General features: G+C 42.5%; 1 protein-coding gene across 2 annotated transcripts; it reads right to left on the bottom strand.

Annotated features, from left to right (window-relative positions):
* Nucleotides 1-3020: 3020 nt before the first annotated feature.
* LOC112265884 (sulfide:quinone oxidoreductase, mitochondrial) lies at nt 3021-16359 on the bottom strand. Of its 2 annotated transcripts, none has more exons than XM_024443495.2 (10): nt 16017-16359; nt 12650-12965; nt 12101-12271; nt 6882-6935; nt 6168-6368; nt 5735-5944; nt 4675-4858; nt 4409-4476; nt 3764-3942; nt 3021-3509 (listed from the first exon to the last, which is right to left on the bottom strand). In XM_024443495.2, the coding sequence occupies exons 2-10, from the start codon at nt 12887-12889 to the stop codon at nt 3452-3454; spliced, it is 1365 nt and encodes a 454-aa protein (XP_024299263.1). In that variant the 5' UTR covers nt 12890-12965; nt 16017-16359; the 3' UTR covers nt 3021-3451. The 2 variants fall into 2 exon arrangements, with proteins under 2 accessions (XP_024299263.1, XP_024299214.1); XM_024443446.2 differs by having other exon boundaries at nt 12650-12910; nt 16017-16358.
* Nucleotides 16360-18101: the final 1742 nt, after the last annotated feature.

Genomic DNA, 18101 nt, shown 5'->3' with positions numbered 1-18101 from the left:
TCCAATAAACGTCGTTCCACTTCATGATTGTGTCCCACTTGTTGTTGATTCTTCACAAAAAAAATACAGTTTTATATCTTTATGTTTGAAGCCTGAAATGTGGCAAAAGGTCGCAAAGTTCAAGGGGGCCGAATACTTTCGCAAGGCACTGTACTTTAATGTATTTAACTAGGCAAATCAGTTAAGAACAAATTCTTATTTACAATGACGCCTACCCCAGCCAATACCTAACCCGGACGATGGGCCAATTGTGCGCCACCCTATGGGACTCCCAATCACAACCGGTTGTGATACAGCCTGGAATCGAACCAAGGTCTGTAGTGACTCCTCTACCACTGAGATGCAGTGCCTTTGACGCTGCTCCACACATATGACCTGCGCAGGCGCACCTCAGCATTACTGGTACACAATTTATTTTCAAAAATAGGTTTGGAAAGCAAAGTCTGACTCATATACTTCCTAAGCATAGTGAGTACCGGTATGTGTGGATGCCTTGTATGGTGTGGTCATTGTAAACAGAGAAGGACGTCATACTATAGAAGTTTAGGAGTAGCCCTTCAGTGGAGCTTATCAGCAAAATAGAACAAAAATAATACATGTGTTATTTTTTTTAAATTACTCAACTTTTATATTTATAATTTCCTATAGGAATGAAAGCAGGACAATCATATGTAATAAAATCATAGGTATATATATATATATATATATCTAATGTTTGGTTTGGAAATTCATATTTAAATACATGTTAGTATAAAGCTGGTAAATTCTCTCCTAATAATCCTCATGAGTTGTGAGAATCCCTGTTACTCCCATTTATAAGACATTTAATTATATACAAGCCATTATCATATACAGATAAACATATCTATGTGTTGCTACCATGTTGTTGTTATGTTATGTTGCTACCGTGCTGTGTTGTCATGTGTTGCTACCATGCTGTGTTGTCATCTTAGGTCTCTTTATGTCGTGTTGTCTCTCGTCGTGATGTGTGTTTTGTCCTATATTTATATTTTATTTGTTTTTAATCCCAGCACCTGTCCTGCAGGAGGCCTTCTGCCTTTTGGTAGGCCGTCAGTGTAAATAAGAATTTGTTCTTAACTGACTTGCTTAGTTAAATAAAATACAAAAATATAGCCTATATGTATGGCACTTTAGCCTATATGTATGGCACCTTCCTTATGGCACTTTAAACAATGTGTTTAAAAAAAAAAAAATTACCTTTATTTAACCAGGCAAGTCAGTTAAGAACAAATTCTTATTTACAATGACAGCCTAGGAACAGTGGGTTAACTGCCTGTTCAGGGGCAGAACGACAGATTTGTACCTTGTCAGCTCAGGGATTTGAAATTGCAACCTTCCGGTTACTAGTCCAACACTCTAACCACTAGGCTACTCTGCCGCCCCAGTATGCAGTGCTTAATTTGTTACATCGGGAGGTCCCGGAACACTCAGCGCGAGAGGGGGCATAGACTATATGCCCACATTCTCAAATGTAACTGTGGTGTTTACACAAGTAAATTTCTTGCAGCTTAATTTTCAAGACAAATGTACAGCTTTTTTAAATTTTAAGTCACTGCAGATGTCCTGCCATATGCACGCACACATACTCAGTTTACAATAACCGTATTTCATATCATTATCAAGACTAACAGTAGAACACACATCACAATACAACTTGAGATTTTTCTTATTTTATGTTGGTTGCAGCAGAGCACATGAGAATATATAGGCCCCCTGTCTATAACATGAAGCACATATTCAGATTAAAGAAAAAACTTTCCTACCTTGGTTTTCAAAACCTCCCGTAATGACTTTCCATGTCAGTAAATGTCTTGCTCAAAGCCATGAGCAGGCCTGTATCTGTGATGTTTAGCCTCCTTGTAAGGCTGTTCAGAAGAATCTGGCAGTAGTGCCTATTTGTTTTCCTCATTTTGAATGTTACCGGTAACTTGGGTGTCCTCTTTAGCCTCGTCTACAATGCTTGCTTCCACTAAATGCTCCTTGGTTCGGGCATGATAAAAAAAAACTTTTCAGAGGGCTTTGTTTTGTTTTTCCATCGGAGGCAGAGGACATTACACCCAATCTTTTGTTAGTTTAATCCATCCAGTCGTTTCTAGACCAAAGCTCACTACATTTTTGCATGTTGTGCACCCCAGTTTTTTTATTTCACATGACAAGCCATGGGTTATACCTTTGCTTGTTCTTGAACTGAGCCTCCCTTCAGTGGATCAACCTGGTCTCAGAGCATTTCGTATTATTCTGTACGTAAATCTGAGATGTTCCTTTAAGTATGATATGTGACATTTTGTATGGTATGTGTTAATTTGTGAATGTCCATCACCCATTTCGTGTGGTATGTTACGATTTACAATTCGTATTATATGATACAAATTTGAAAAACGTACAATATGTTACGAATTTTAGCTTGGTGGCTAACGTAAGCGAATGGTTGGGGTTAAGTTTAGGAGTTAGGTTTTAAGGTTAGAGGAATCGTTAGCTAACATGCTAAGTAGTTGAAAAGTAGATGAAATACTAAAGTTGTCTGTGAAGAGATTTGAAGGCCTACTTGGTAGTGGAGGTGGCAGGGTTAGCAGCGCTGCTAGCTAAGGCATCGCCATCAGGGTCAGTTTTTCCCCACTCCTCTCTTCCGGCACTGACAGTTCTCTGGCTCGTTTCGGGATTGATTTTCTCTGGATTTTTTTACTTGAAAAACATCATCATTGCTTCTTCTTATCCATTTTTAAAAAATTGTCTTTTGCACATTTCAAATTCAGTAGGGAGATGACTAGCCTAGGCTACATGACTACAGACAGTAGGGACCACTTCCCTAGCTGACCACCACTACCAAGACCTGTGTCAAGATCAGTTACTTACCCCCCACTGACCCTACCCATAACCTTTAAGTACAAATAAGAAAGCAGGTCTGGAATCAGTGTGGGAGGATAGGATGATTACACAGGTTCCTCACGCTTTTACCTGATGGTTTTTTCCGGGGGTCGGGAGAAATAACAAGTAGGCAATTTGATTTGACTGTGATAGCTTTTATTAGAATGTTTATAGTGCGAACAGTGAAACAATTAATAAATCATGCCGCAACAGGTACCAGATCCCGGAAAATAGGTGATCTGGCTCAAATTAAGCACTGACAGTATTACTAGAGGTTTTATGGATATATCTTATATATATATATATATATATATAAAAATAAAAAATCTAATGGTATTTTCAATACCATGCTTAATTGTATTATGAAATTATGGTTATTGAAATAGTGGTCTGGGAATAGTGTTGTAACGTTCTAGGAACTTTCCAAAAATTACCAGGTTTTCCAGAAATCCTTAGAATTTTGGGAAAGTCACAGGAATTTTGCAACCCTATCTGGGAATCAAAGATCTGAGAAAAAGTGGATTACATTGTAACAGTGAAACAGCTGAATTGGTTGTATACGCTTCTATTTCATCCCAAGGTGCATGATTTTCCTGTATGGTCCTGGTCCACCCCAAAACCCCCTATGGGAAAAATATCAGATGTATGTTTGGACTAATATTAGCAACAAAAAGCTCTGTAAAACATGTATTTGCTGTTTAGTCTACATAAAAGGTTGTGTTTATTAGGGCACACAACAGAAAACATTTAGCGATGGAAAATAAAAATGTGCATTTCTTATTGGTCAAATTAAGTAAATCCAGCCCCCCCCCACACACACACACACACTTGGTGCCTTACGAATACGACCCAGTAATTCTCTTTGACAGCTACTTACTTGAGAAGTCCATGCCAGTACAGATGAGGCATCACGTCAGCTTTCATGTGGTACATGGTCCATCTCTCCTTGCTTTGGTCAATAGGGAATGTCTCCAATGGCTGCCCACTATAGTCAAACTCAGCCAGGATGACGGTGTTGTAGTTCGTCACCAAAGGGCAGGATGTGTAGCCATCATACTGTAAACACAAGTATTTTAGCGCTATATTTAAGCAATAAGGCACGAGGGGGTGTGGTATATGGCCAATATACCACGGCTAAGGGATGTTCTTAGGCGGAGTGCCTGGATACAGCCCTTAGCCGTGCCCCCAAGGTGCCTTAATGATATTATAAACTTGTTACCAACGTAATTAGAGCAGTAAAAAATCAATGTTTTGTCATACCCGTGGTTTGCGGTCAGATATACCACGACTGTCAACCAATCAGCATTCAGGGCTCAAACCACCCAGTTTATAATCATGTGGATATGTCCCAAAAGGTACCCTATTCAAACCATAGTGCACTACTTTTGACCAGGGCCCTGGTCATAAGTAGTGCAATATAAAGTGTGTCATTTGGGACATATCCTGTGTTATCTTGAAGATTCTAAAAATACTAATAATAATAGTAGGTTAAGTGTAATTAGTGTTATGTAAGGTAACGTACCTTACTATCCGGCTTTTCATTCTTCAACACTTTTGAAATGGTTCTGTCCAGAATACTAGACTGGGCAGCTGGAAATAAAACACACCATATTCTTACTGATGCCCTTTCCCCATGCTCAACAACAAACGTAGGTAGGTACAGGTTTTCAACCTCGGCAGGTAAATACCACAGCAAAAGTTTTGCAAGAGCCGTTTCCCCTGGTGTTTAGTTGTGGTATTATATTTTTTTTTACAAGTGGCAAAACAGAAAAAACAAAATGACTTTACCCACGGCAGCAGCTGTTTTGGATGTCGGCAGGTTGGTGCAGTCTCCAATCCCGAACACGTTGGGATACTTGTTATGTTGAAGGGTCTCTTTGTTGACGTCCAGCCAGCCAGCCTCATCAGCCAATAAGGATCCTTTAACCTCCGGGTTGGGTCCCATCGGAGGAGTGACATGAAGCATCTCATACTAAAAAAGAAAGAAAAGCTCGATTCCCTGACTGAAAATTAGCACAAACAAATCAAACTATTACTGTCTTGTTGTTGCCCAGCAAATGCTCCGATAGTTAGTAAGTTAAGCTTCAGACAAGTAAGCCTCGTCTGAGCCAGAATGACCCATAGGTTCCTGCCCTATCTCCGAATCAAATCAAAATCAAATCTAATTTTATTTGTCACATACACATGGTTAGCAGATGTTAATGCGAGTGTAGCGAAATGCTTGTGCTTCTAGTTCTGACAATGCAGTAATAACCAACAAGTAATCTAGCTAACAATTCCAAAACTACTACCTTATACACATAAGTGTAAAGGGATAAAGAATATGTACATAAAGATATATGAATGAGTGATGGTACAGAGCGGCATAGGCAAGATGCAGTAGATGGTATCGAGTACAGTATATACATATGAGATGAGTATGTAAACAAAGTGGCAAAGTTTAAAGTGGCTAGTGATACATGTAGTGAGGCAGCTTGATGTACCAGTACACCCCCTGGACAGGATGCTAGTCTATCACAGGGCCTTACCCCCAATCTATCTCCTTAATGCTGAGTGCCAAAAAGAGGGACATCAGGAACCATTTTTTAGAGTCTTTGGTATGACTCAACCAGGGATCGAACTCCCAACCTTCTTATCTTCGGGGAGAAACACCAACCACAAGACCACTGAGGTAATGAATGCTACAATAACTATGAATGCTACAATAACTATGAATGCTGCAATAACTATGACTACATCTGCATACTACGTTACTTAGCATCAGTTTTCTATGTCAACTTAAATAATATGTTAGAAATATGTGAACAAACCCCTCGGCTACATTCTGTGTTTTCCATTAGCAAATTACCTCAAACACTTTGGTTTCTCCAGGATTGTCGAGGTTTTCAAACACAGCTTCCTGCTTGTCGGCCCGGACCTCGATGAGATTTTGTCTGAGATTCACCTGCATGTCGCGACTCTTCACAATCTCCCACAATGCATCTGCATATTTCTTGACCCCAAACAGCACTGGCAGTGATGTGTTGTACACAATGTTGGCCTTGGCCCTTTTTCCTGTCTTCGAGAGGGATCAGATCAGAATAAACCTGTTATAATATTGAGGAAGGGTATGACACAGATGAGAGCTGGGTTGTGTTCATTAGGTACCAGTAAGAAATACACAATTTCAAAACGTTTTGCTACGATGTGCACGAATGAACACAAGTCAACCCAGATACAAAAATGTAGATTCAGAATACCTTTTTACAACAGTTTATCTGATGCATTTTATGTCAAAATACCTTCCTGAGATAAGCGTCGGTCAGGTACATGATCTTCTGTGGTGCTCCTGCACACTTCACCGGAGTGTTGGGGAAAGAGAATACAGCATTTCCCTCCTTGAAGTTCTGCAGTGCACTCCACGTCTTCTCCACAGTTAGTACGGAATAGTTTGAACCAATCTTAAATTTGACCCAATCTTCAATCTCAGGAAGACCCTTGATCTAGAGAGTGATTGTGAGAGACAAAAATAGATGTATGAGTCAGTCTCTGCCAATGATCAATAAAAGGACTTATGTTAAAGGCCCAGTGCAGTAAAAAACGTGATTTACTTGTATTTTATATACATATTTCCACACGAAGGTTGGAATAATACTGTGAAATAAAAAATTAAAAAATGATAATGCCCTTTTAGTGTCAGAGCTGTTTGAAAAGGCCACCTGAAATTTCTGCCTGTTTTGGTAGAATGGAGTTTTGGCCTGCTTGGTGACATCACCAGGCAATAAATTCATCAATAGACCAATAAGAGAGTTCCAAACCTCCCCACTCAGACAGTCTGCTAAGAAGCTATTTTTGTTTATTTTCAAACATTTTAATTGAAAACAAATCACAGTAAAGTTATTTCATTGTTCCCCAGAAATGATTCGATATTGAGATAAACATGTCTGCGTTAGACCTTTAAAACAATATTGAGGGAGTGGTGAAAGGCATAAAATAAACAATATGGTGCTTATTACCTTTTCATAGTGTAGCTGTAAACCTAAAGCCACTATCAGATATTGGTAGGAGATCTGTTACAGGGAAGACAATACAAGTTACAGTCAGTTGTAAGGTCAAATTATTGTAGGCCTACTTCCTTGTTATTAACAAACATACACTGAGCATACAAAACAATGAAGAACTTTGCTCTTTCCATGATTTAGACTGACCAGGTGAAAGCTATGATCCCTTATTGATGTCACTTGTTAAATCCATTTCAAATCAGTGTAGATGAAGGGAAGGAGACAGGTTAAAGAAGGATTTTTTAAGCCTTGAGACAATTGAGAATGTGAGCCATTTAGAGGGTGAATTAGAGAAAAACAAAAACAATGTTCCCTCAAAACATTGTCAGCACGGAGCACATTTCAGGTCTGCTGAGCGCAAACTTGAACGTTGTGAAAATTCTGTGCAACTTCCAGAGCGGGTGGGTTTACTGTGAACACTGAGGCTGTACCTGCTTTAAGTTACACTTTTACTGTGAACACTGAGGCTGTAGCTGCTTTAGGTTACAGTTTTACTGTCAACACTGAGGCTGTAGCCGCTTTAAGTTACAGTTTTACTGTGAACACTGAGGCTGTAGCTGCTTTAGGTTACAGTTTTACTGTGAACACTGAGGCTGCTGTAGCCGCTTTAGGTTACAGGTTTACTGTCAACACTGAGGCTGTACCTGCTTTAAGTTACACTTTTACTGTGAACACTGAGGCTGTAGCTGCTTTAGGTTACAGTTTTACTGTCAACACTGAGGCTGTAGCCGCTTTAGGTTACAGTTTTACTGTGAACACTGAGGCTGTAGCCGCTTTAGGTTACAGTTTTACTGTGAACACTGAGGCTGTAGCTGCTTTAGGTTACAGTTTTACTGTGAACACTGAGGCTGTAGCTGCTTTAGGTTACAGTTTTACTGTGAACACTGAGGCTGTAGCCGCTTTAGGTTACAGTTTTACTGTGAACACTGAGGCTGTAGCCGCTTTAGGTTACAGTTTTACTGTGAACACTGAGGCTGTAGCCGCTTTAGGTTACAGTTTTAACAGTGGCCAAGTAGGCTACAGTGTGTTAGAGGAATTCTAAATTCCTCTGTATTTTTCCCAATCAGAATTCAATACTCTGTCAATGCTTTCTAAAGGGATTATAAGACCCAGTATTTTTATAAGAATGGACAGAGCCCCGGTCTTAAAAGTCAGGTAACAGCGTTTAATTCAAGAGTACTGGTACATACACATTTTACCACAGGTTATAAACTGAAAATGACGTCAGCGTTTTCCAAATGTTCTATCTCTTTATGACACTAGTAGAGAGGCCCTATAGTTTGAGCCTTCCCTCCTCGCCTGAAGCCAAGGTCAGTCATTGTAAATCAGCATTCTAGACAGTCTGGAGATAGTCCGTCCCTGCCATCTGGAGATAGTTCATTCATTTGTACAAAGGAACAGACCGTCATTGTTACTCAACTCCTGACTATATTATATACAATTGGGAATGGGAGCAAGAGAGAAAATTCATATATGTACAGTACATAATAGCATTTGGACTAGTCAGTCCTGATTGAAATGTATACATAATTAGTCATCATTGATAAAAATTCCCTTAACACAGTGGCTATTTGATCATAATCTAGGCCTACCAGAATGGCCTACCATTTTTTTTAAATTGAGAAAATGCATCCCATAACATTTTAACATGGAAAAAGTTGTTCCATCATTGAGCCTACAGTAGAAGTCAATGTGTGGTGTTCAATGTAGGCCTACATTCCATGAGACTTTTGAAAAAACATCAACCTGTTCATCCACTTGTCCTTCAGACCAGGTGACTGAAAATGTTGTTTGATGCAAGAAACCACTTTACAAAATAAAATGCATTATTATTCCGATACCATTATTACAGAGAATCAGACACATTATGCTACCCTTTGCCTATTCACTACTTAGCTTACTCAATCTAGTCTCAAAATACAACACTGCCCCTTTAAGACAAAAAAAGCTTGTTACCTGACTCGCTTTTCAAAGATGTCTAGAAATGTACACGTTTTGTGCTCTTGTAGGAAGCAATCACTCCACTATTGCGGACTACAAATGATCTACAACTGGGCTAATAACTCACTAAGTGGCAAAGGATATGAACAAAATGTGCACACGTGGCTACATGCAGCTCTCCCTTTAATCTCAAAACAAGTGCATCTACTCACGACCGCTCATGCTGTACATACGGTCCAGTTCAAAGTAAATTCCACAGATCCATATGGCAATGGTCTACTTGCATATAGGCCTACTGCAGCTCTGATTGGTTATGCCGCACCGGTCTGTGTCGTGCGTGTCAATGCAATAGAATTCTACTACGTTGCATTCTGTCAACATCAAAATCTCTTGCATAGTTAGTTTTGTTTCGGTATGTTGCATTGAAAGTGGATAATATTGTGTTGATTTTTATCAATTGCCACAGTAAAAGGGAAACGTTGATAATGTTAACTAACAGGGAAAAACTCTAGATAGTTGAGTAAAGTTCAATCTCGTGCTTCTCTACGTGGGCCAATGTTTCTCCTGGGCGGCAGTCCCGAGGCAAGCATGCAGTTTAGAGGGAACATGGGGTGGAACTCACTGTTAGGAAGGCGTTCCTAATGTTTGGTATACTCAGTGTAAAGGACATGTGAAGCTGAATGATTTCATTGTCATTTGTCCAGTTGCATATCAAGATGATCTATATTGCAGGCCTCTCCAGCCCTGTTCCTAATTTAGTGAACCTGATTCTAATAATTAGCTGGTTGATAAACTGAATCATGTCAGTTACAACTGGGGTTGGAGTGAAAACCTACAGGAGAGTAGCTCTCCGGGAACAGGGTTGGAGTGAAAACCTACAGGAGAGTAGCTCTCCGGGAACAGGGTTGGAGAGCCCTGGTGTAAACCTACAGGAGGGTAGCTCCCCTGGGAACAGGGTTGGAGAGCCCTGGTGTAAACCTACAGGAGGGTAGCTCCCCTGGGAACAGGGTTGGAGAGCCCTGGTGTAAACCTACAGGAGGGTAGCTCTCCAGAAACAGGGTTGGAGGACCCTGGTGTAAACCTACAGGAGGGTAGCTCCCCTGGGAACAGGGTTGGAGAGCCCTGGTGTAAACCTACAGGAGGGTAGCTCTCTGGGAACAGGGTTGGAGAGCCCTGGTGTAAACCTACAGGAGGGTAGCTCTCCGGGAACAGGGTTGGAAGGCCCTGGTGTAAACCTACAGGAGGGTTCTTCTCCAGGAACAGGGTTGGAGGGCCCTGGTGTAAACCTACAGGAGGGTAGCTCTCTGGGAACAGGGTTGGAGAGCCCTGGTGTAAACCTACAGGAGGGTTCTTCTCCAGGAACAGGGTTGGAGGGCCCTGGTGTAAACCTACAGGAGGGTAGCTCCCCTGGGAACAGGGTTGGAGAGCCCTGGTGTAAACTTACAGGAGGGTAGCTCTCTGGGAACAGGGTTGGAGAGCCCTGGTGTAAACCTACAGGAGGGTTCTTCTCCAGGAACAGGGTTGGAGGGCCCTGGTGTAAACCTACAGGAGGGTAGCTCCCCTGGGAACAGGGTTGGAGAGCCCTGGTGTAAACTTACAGGAGGGTAGCTCTCTGGGAACAGGGTTGGAGAGCCCTGGTGTAAACCTACAGGAGGGTTCTTCTCCAGGAACAGGGCTGGAGGGCCCTGGTGTAAACCTACAGGAGGGTAGCTCTCTGGGAACAGGGTTGGAGAGCCCTGGTGTAAACCTACAGGAGGGTTCTTCTCCAGGAACAGGGTTGGAGGGCCCTGGTGTAAACCTACAGGAGGGTAGCTCCCCTGGGAACAGGGTTGGAGAGCCCTGGTGTAAACTTACAGGAGGGTAGCTCTCTGGGAACAGGGTTGGAGAGCCCTGGTGTAAACCTACAGGAGGGTAGCTCTCCGGGAACAGGGTTGGAAGGCCCTGGTGTAAACCTACAGGAGGGTAGCTCCACTGGGAACAGGGTTGGAGAGCCCTGGTGTAAACTTACAGGAGGGTAGCTCTCTGGGAACAGGGTTGGAGAGCCCTGGTGTAAACCTACAGGAGGGTAGCTCTCCGGGAACAGGGTTGGAAGGCCCTGGTGTAAACCTACAGGAGGGTTCTTCTCCAGGAACAGGGTTGGAGGGCCCTGGTGTAAACCTACAGGAGGGTAGCTCTCTGGGAACAGGGTTGGAGAGCCCTGGTGTAAACCTACAGGAGGGTAGCTCTCCGGGAACAGGGTTGGAAGGCCCTGGTGTAAACCTACAGGAGGGTTCTTCTCCAGGAACAGGGTTGGAGGGCCCTGGTGTAAACCTACAGGAGGGTAGCTCCCCTGGGAACAGGGTTGGAGAGCCCTGGTGTAAACTTACAGGAGGGTAGCTCTCTGGGAACAGGGTTGGAGAGCCCTGGTGTAAACCTACAGGAGGGTAGCTCCCCTGGGAACAGGGTTGGAGAGCCCTGGTGTAAACTTACAGGAGGGTAGCTCTCTGGGAACAGGGTTGGAGAGACCTGGTGTAAACCTACAGGAGGGTAGCTCTCCGGGAACAGGGTTGGAAGGCCCTGGTGTAAACCTACAGGAGGGTAGCTCCACTGGGAACAGGGTTGGAGAGCCCTGGTGTAAACCTACAGGAGGGTAGCTCTCCGGGAACAGGGTTGGAAGGCCCTGGTGTAAACCTACAGGAGGGTAGCTCCCTGGGAACAGGGTTGGAGTGAAAACCTACAGGAGGGTAGCTCTCTGGGAACAGGGTTGGAGAGCCCTGGTGTAAACCTACAGGAGGGTAGCTCTCTGGGAACAGGGTTGGAGAGCCCTGGTGTAAACCTACAGGAGGGTAGCTCTCTGGGAACAGGGTTGGAGAGCCCTGGTGTAAACCTACAGGAGTGTAGCTCTCTGGGAACAGGGTTGGAGAGCCCTGGTGTAAACCTACGAGAACAGGGTTTGAGAACAGGATTGGAGAGCCCTGCTCTATAGCCTTTTATCTCTTAAGTGTAATGGCTTTTTCTGTTTGTTTTTTCTCCAGTTTAGCATTTTGCCTGCAGCACCTTCACTAATCGGTTTTGCTGTGTGTGGTAGATTCAGCCTATTATCCACAGGAAGGAGGAGCAACACAGATTATGACAACACTTGACTGACCTTTGCCTTCAGATGGAGACCAAGCCCTATAATTACATTTTTTTAACTTCAAATCAATGTGTATTAAATCAAATAAACGATATGGAAAGTAAACAGCCATACCTACCTCCATGCCATTTCCTGTGCGCACAGTGTTTGTGTCTGGGTTGATCTCCTGAACCTTGGATCTAACCCACTTGACACCAGACGGCACAACACTGGCGGTAGGTCGACCGGAAGAGGCCACACCTTTAGCCCCAGCGCCAACCAATGTCCAGATGGGCTGATAGTAGTGCATCTATGGGAATAATGTTGCTTATTATAAACTGGGAGGTTCGAGCCCCGAATGCTGATTGGCTGACAGCCGTGGTATATCAGACCGTATACCACAGGTATGACAAAACATCGATTTTTACTGCTCTAATTACGTTGGTAACAAGTTTATAATATCATTAAGGCACCTTGGGGGTTTGTGATATGGCCAATATACCACGGCTAAGGGCTGTATCCAGGCACTCCGCCTAATGCTTAAATATATACTCTTGTGCACGAGACTACATGTTCCACATCCAAAATGGCCCCCTATTCCTTATGTAATGCACTACGGGCCCCTGGTCAAGTAGTGGACTGTATAGGAATAGGGGGCCATTTGAGACCCACCCACTGTCTTTAATACCTCACTGGGTTCCACTATGGCCACGTTCTCCGCCCCTAGCCTCCTCTTCATCCGAGCACTCATTGTGATGCCACCACTTCCTCCTCCCAGCACTAGGACCTTGTAATGCTCTTTGGAGGAGGAGGCATGGCTGCTGCTGCTGCTGGTGGTGGTGTGGAGATGACAGATGCCAATAGCAGCAGTCCTATGGCACTGCCTCCACAGGGCTCGCTGCCGATGCACCACTCTGACTGTAGCCATGTTTTCCTTTCTGTATGATCTCTAGAATGGATTCAAAGTCAGGATTCAGTTCCAGTGATTCCATAGGGCCTAGTGACTGACAGAATGACAAGAAGTGATTACATAGGGCCTAGTGACTGACAGATTGACAGAAAGTGATTCCATAGGGCCTAGTGACTGACAGAATGACAGGAAGTGATTCCATAGGGCCTAGTGACTGACAGAATGACAGGAAGTGATTCCATAGGGCCTAGTGACTGACAGATTGACAGAAAGTGATTCCATAGGGCCTAGTGACTGACAGAATGACAAGAAGTGATTCCATAGGGCCTAGTGACTGACAGAATGACAGGAAGTGATTCCATAGGGCCTAGTGACTGACAGAATGACAGGAAGTGATTCCATAGGGCCTAGTGACTGACAGAATGACAGGAAGTGATTCCATAGGGCCTAGTGACTGACAGAATGACAGGAAGTGATTCCATAGGGCCTAGTGACTGACAGAATGACATTAAGTGATTCCATAGGGCCTAGTGACTGACAGATTGACAAGAAGTGATTCCATAGGGCCTAGTGACTGACAGAATGACAGGAAGTGATTCCATAGGGCCTAGTGACTGACAGATTGACAGAAAGTGATTCCATAGGGCCTAGTGACTGACAGAATGACAAGAAGTGATTCCATAGGGCCTAGTGACTGACAGAATGACAGGAAGTGATTCCATAGGGCCTAGTGACTGACAGAATGACAGGAAGTGATTCCATAGGGCCTAGTGACTGACAGATTGACAGAAAGTGATTCCATAGGGCCTAGTGACTGACAGAATGACAAGAAGTGATTCCATAGGGCCTAGTGACTGACAGAATGACAGGAAGTGATTCCATAGGGCCTAGTGACTGACAGAATGACAGGAAGTGATTCCATAGGGCCTAGTGACTGACAGAATGACAGGAAGTGATTCCATAGGGCCTAGTAACTGACAGAATGACAGGAAGTGATTCCATAGGGCCTAGTGACTGACAGAATGACAGGAAGTGATTCCATAGGGCCTAGTGACTGACAGAATGACATTAAGTGATTCCATAGGGCCTAGTGACTGACAGATTGACAAGAAGTGATTCCATAGGGCCTAGTGACTGACAGAATGACAGGAAGTGATTCCATAGGGCCTAGTGACTGACAGAATGACAGGAAGTGATTCCATAGGGCCTAGTGACTGACAGATTATTGACAGGTAGTGAATACATAGGGCCCAGTAACTGACAGATTATTGACAGGAAGTGATTCCATAGGGCCTAGTAACTGACAGACTATTGACAGGAAGTGATTCCATAGGGCCTAGGTCGAGTGACTGACAGATTATTGACAGGCAGTATAGTCAAAGGAAAAAACAGCAGAAGGTGCATGTGTGCAAGCATAAAACGCACACTTACAATTATCAGGTTATTGAGGCTACTGGTTATATTCGTCTTATGTGTAGGGGTAACCGTTCTAGCAATCGGACTTCTGTAACCTAGCTAGTTCAGGTTAGCCTAGTGGTTAGAGCGTTGGACTAGTAACCGAGAGTTTGCAAGATGGAATCCCCGAACCGACAAGGTAAAAATCTGACGTTCTGCATCTGAACAAGGCAATTAACCCACTGTTCCTAGGCCCTCATTGAAATTAAGAATTTGTTCTTAACTGACTTGCCTAGTTAGTTTTAAAAAAATGCCAACCCACATATGCATATTTCATAGCCCCCATGTCAAAAAATAATAACAACATTGAGCAAAGTGATTTGAAGTCTATGCAGAGCAGCCAATTCACATCACTCTACCAAGACCTCTACTAGCTTGGGTTAAATAAATGCAGAAGACACATTTCAGTTAAATATATTCAGTTGGACAACTGACTAGCTATTCCCCCTTTCCCTTTCAATGCAACTTATTCTGGGAGTCTGTCGGGACATTGGGCTGGGACCACTCTAAACACTAGTCAACAGTTAAATGGTGAATGACGTCACCCCATGGGTTTCATATGAGGATGCTCAGTGGCATATTTGATGATCAGGAAGTGTGATTTCAGTGTGTCGAAATCTTGCGACATGGAGTTTTTTTTGGGAAACATTGCATGCGTAGTTTGAGCTACTCTAGGGTATTATGTTGCAGGTTAGCTCAGTGCTGTCCTTATGGAGTTTCTCAAATTGAAGGCAGACCGAGGTACTGCAGGTGCAGGCTGCCATTAGCAACTAAATGATCCTCATTACTTCGTCTGTATGTTCATTTTTTATTTTATCTTTATTTCACTAGGCAAGTCATTTGATTGAAATGCCCCCAATAATCTGACATCCCAGTTAAGGATACAATGATTTATCTGGGAATAGCAATAACTAAGAAACAAAAGCTAGATGTTTTCTGAACTTTAACCCTATCATAGAGAGAACTCAAAATAAATTTAACCCAGCTAGCAATGAGGAATCAGCCCAGCTCCACTGTGCTAGCAGGGAATCATGGTTACAAGGGATGCATCTCTTTGGTTACTCTCTTTCTCAGAAGTTTCTTTTTAACTAATAACATTACATTCGTTTCATAAAAATTAATACTAAAGTGCTACCCTACTAAACATGAACTTAAAACGTTTTTTAAAGACATTGATGTTTATTGTACCTTCTGTAATGAACAACCGGACTGTTTTACATGTATTTTATACCCGGAAGTTGTGGAAAGATATGTAGATGTTTTTAGATGATATACGTGCATATTTTTCCCTTCTAGTTGAAAATGTTATATTTGTTGTTGTTTTTTTTTACAAAGTATAGCAAAAGCTATGCGAAGCCTTCTTAATCAAAATCATTGTTATTTTAGCTCAATTCCAAATTCGTAAATGTAAGAGTTGAAAACCTCTATTATTTGAGAATGAAATTAAACAAACATTTTCTTCTCAGAACATAAAACGCTATTAAAACTTTGAATGCTTGTACGTTTTACAAGGTGTTTATTTAAATATATTGTATGTATTCCATGACTGTCTTTGTATTGTTTGTATACTTTTTTTTTCTACTATATTTTATATTTTGAATTGCTTAAAAATACATTGGGCTGGGACTGAGTCGAGGCCCAATGTCCCAACAGACTCCCAGAGTGAGTTGCGTCGAAGCTAGAAACCTACCTTATTTAAGAAGAAAGTTGTGAAAACAGGATATGATCCTTGCAGGCTGGCGATCTATGACTGGGTACTCAGACTCCTTGCTCTGGTCAAACTTACTGTCGATCTATCTTCAGTCTTAAACACACCTCGAGAGCGTGTCACCGATTGCGTAATATAGTTTTCGTAGTAAACCACTACATACAGTAAGTACAAATTGGCCTCGTTTCACAAAACCCAGACGACATGACGCTTGAAAAAAACATTCCGCCCACAATAAAGACATGCACGACTGCTAGATCAAACCTCTTCAAACGGAAGCTGTGCAGAAACATGAGTTGTAAACATAAATGACTGCGTAAGCTCATCGACCTGTTGAACGTCTATCAGCTGCTGAGTGCATTACTCGAAATGTCCACATGATGGCACCATTGTCAAAAGAAATGCCTGATAATGGGTCACTGCCAATGATGAACAGTATATAAACCCTTAAGGTCCTTGTGTAATGTGATATTGTACCCTCTAGCCCAATTGTCCATTGTATATTATTTATATACTTGTGTTCCCACATGTACTTCCTGTATTGACTTGTTGTTAATAAAAAAATATTTTAAAAAAACACTGGATTGCAGTTGCTATCTATTGGCCAATGAGAGACGGTTTGAAAGGCTTTGATGCCACCATTCGGCCATATTGGCAGTCCTCCATAGGAAGAATGGAATTCTACAGTATTTAAAGTAAATGTTTCAAGGACAAAATGACATGTATTTAAGCATGATTTGTGTTTTAGTGGTGACATTTACATTAGTTATCTAAAAAATGGCGTTTAACTAACATAATATAATTTAGAGGTATGCATTAAGCTGTCTGAAATATAATACATTTGGCAAAAACTAATGTAGATATTAATAAATACTTTTTACAACGGGGGGAGTGCCAAGATGGAGGTTGTCACTAGCTATCACAGCCAAAGTCAAAGTCAAAATTAGCTATATCGTCAAAATTCCTGAAAACAAACATTTGCTTTAAGGTTAGGCATAAGATTAGCAGTGTGGATAAGGTTAGGGTTCCGTTTAAAATATGATTTCACAAGAGAAATCGTAGAAATAGGCGGGGTTTTTGACTTTCTGGCTGTGGCAACTAGTGATGACCGAAGTTAGTATGTGTGTGTGTGTGTGTGTGTGTGTGTGTGTGTGTGTGTGTGTGTGTGTGTGTAATCAAATAAAATGTTATTAGTCACGTGCGCCGAATACAACAGGTGGAAACCATAAGAAATAAACGTTACAAATAGTTAAAGAGCAGCAGTAAAACAACAATAGCGAGACTACAAACAGGGGGTACCGGTACCGGTTAGTCGAGGTAATTGAGGTAATATGTACATGTAGGTAGAGTTATTAAAGTGACTATGCATAGATAATAACAGAGAGTAGCAGCAATGTAAAAGAGGTGGTGGGGGGGGTTGATGCAAATAGTCTGGGTAGCCATTTGATTAGATGTTCAGGAGTCTTATGGCTTGGGGGGGTAGAAGCTGTTTAGTAGCCTCTTGGACCTTGACCAGGCACTCCGGTACCGCTTGCCATGCGGTAGCAGAGAGAACAGTCTATGACTAGGGTAGCTGGGGTCTTTGACAATTTTTAGGGCCTTCCTCTGACACCGCCTGGTGTAGAGGTACTGGATGGCAGGCAGCTTATCCCCAGTGATGTACTGGGCCATACGTACTACCCTCTGAAGTGCCTTGCGGTCAGATGCCGAGCAGTTGCTGTACCAGGCAGTGATGCAACCAGTCAGAATGCTCTCGATGTTGCAGCTTTTGAGGATCTGGGGACCCCTGCCAAATCTTTTTAGTTTCCTGAGGTGGAATAGGCTTTGTTGTGCCCTCTTCACGACTGTCTTGGTGTGTTTGGACCATCTCCGGCCACTAGGAGCACCGCCTCTGGGTGAGCGGTTTCCTGTTTGCTTATTTCCTTTTATACAGCTGACTGAGTGCGGTCTTAGTGCCAGCATCCACCTGTTGTGGTAAATAAAAAGTCACAAAAAGTAAAAAACTGAAAACTCTCTAGAGGCAAATAGTGTGGTCTGCATTTCATCACGAGATACTCTACAGGCGAG

The sequence above is a fragment of the Oncorhynchus tshawytscha genome, linkage group LG01, assembly GCF_018296145.1.
Source record: "Oncorhynchus tshawytscha isolate Ot180627B linkage group LG01, Otsh_v2.0, whole genome shotgun sequence".
Classification (NCBI taxonomy): Eukaryota; Metazoa; Chordata; class Actinopteri; order Salmoniformes; family Salmonidae; genus Oncorhynchus; species Oncorhynchus tshawytscha.
This window is presented reverse-complemented; position numbering and strand designations above follow the sequence as displayed.

Excerpts from the sequence above, each read along its gene's own strand:
- LOC112265884 (XM_024443495.2), bottom strand. The coding sequence starts at position 12,889 with ATGGCTACAGTCAGAGTGGTGCATCGGCAGCGAGCCCTGTGGAGGCAG. Across the intron at positions 6,369-6,881 it reads TACAGCTACACTATGAAAAG|ATCAAGGGTCTTCCTGAGAT; the intron begins GTAATAAGCACC and ends ATCACTCTCTAG. Across the intron at positions 4,859-5,734 it reads GAGAAACCAAAGTGTTTGAG|TATGAGATGCTTCATGTCAC; the intron begins GTAATTTGCTAA and ends TTTCTTTTTTAG.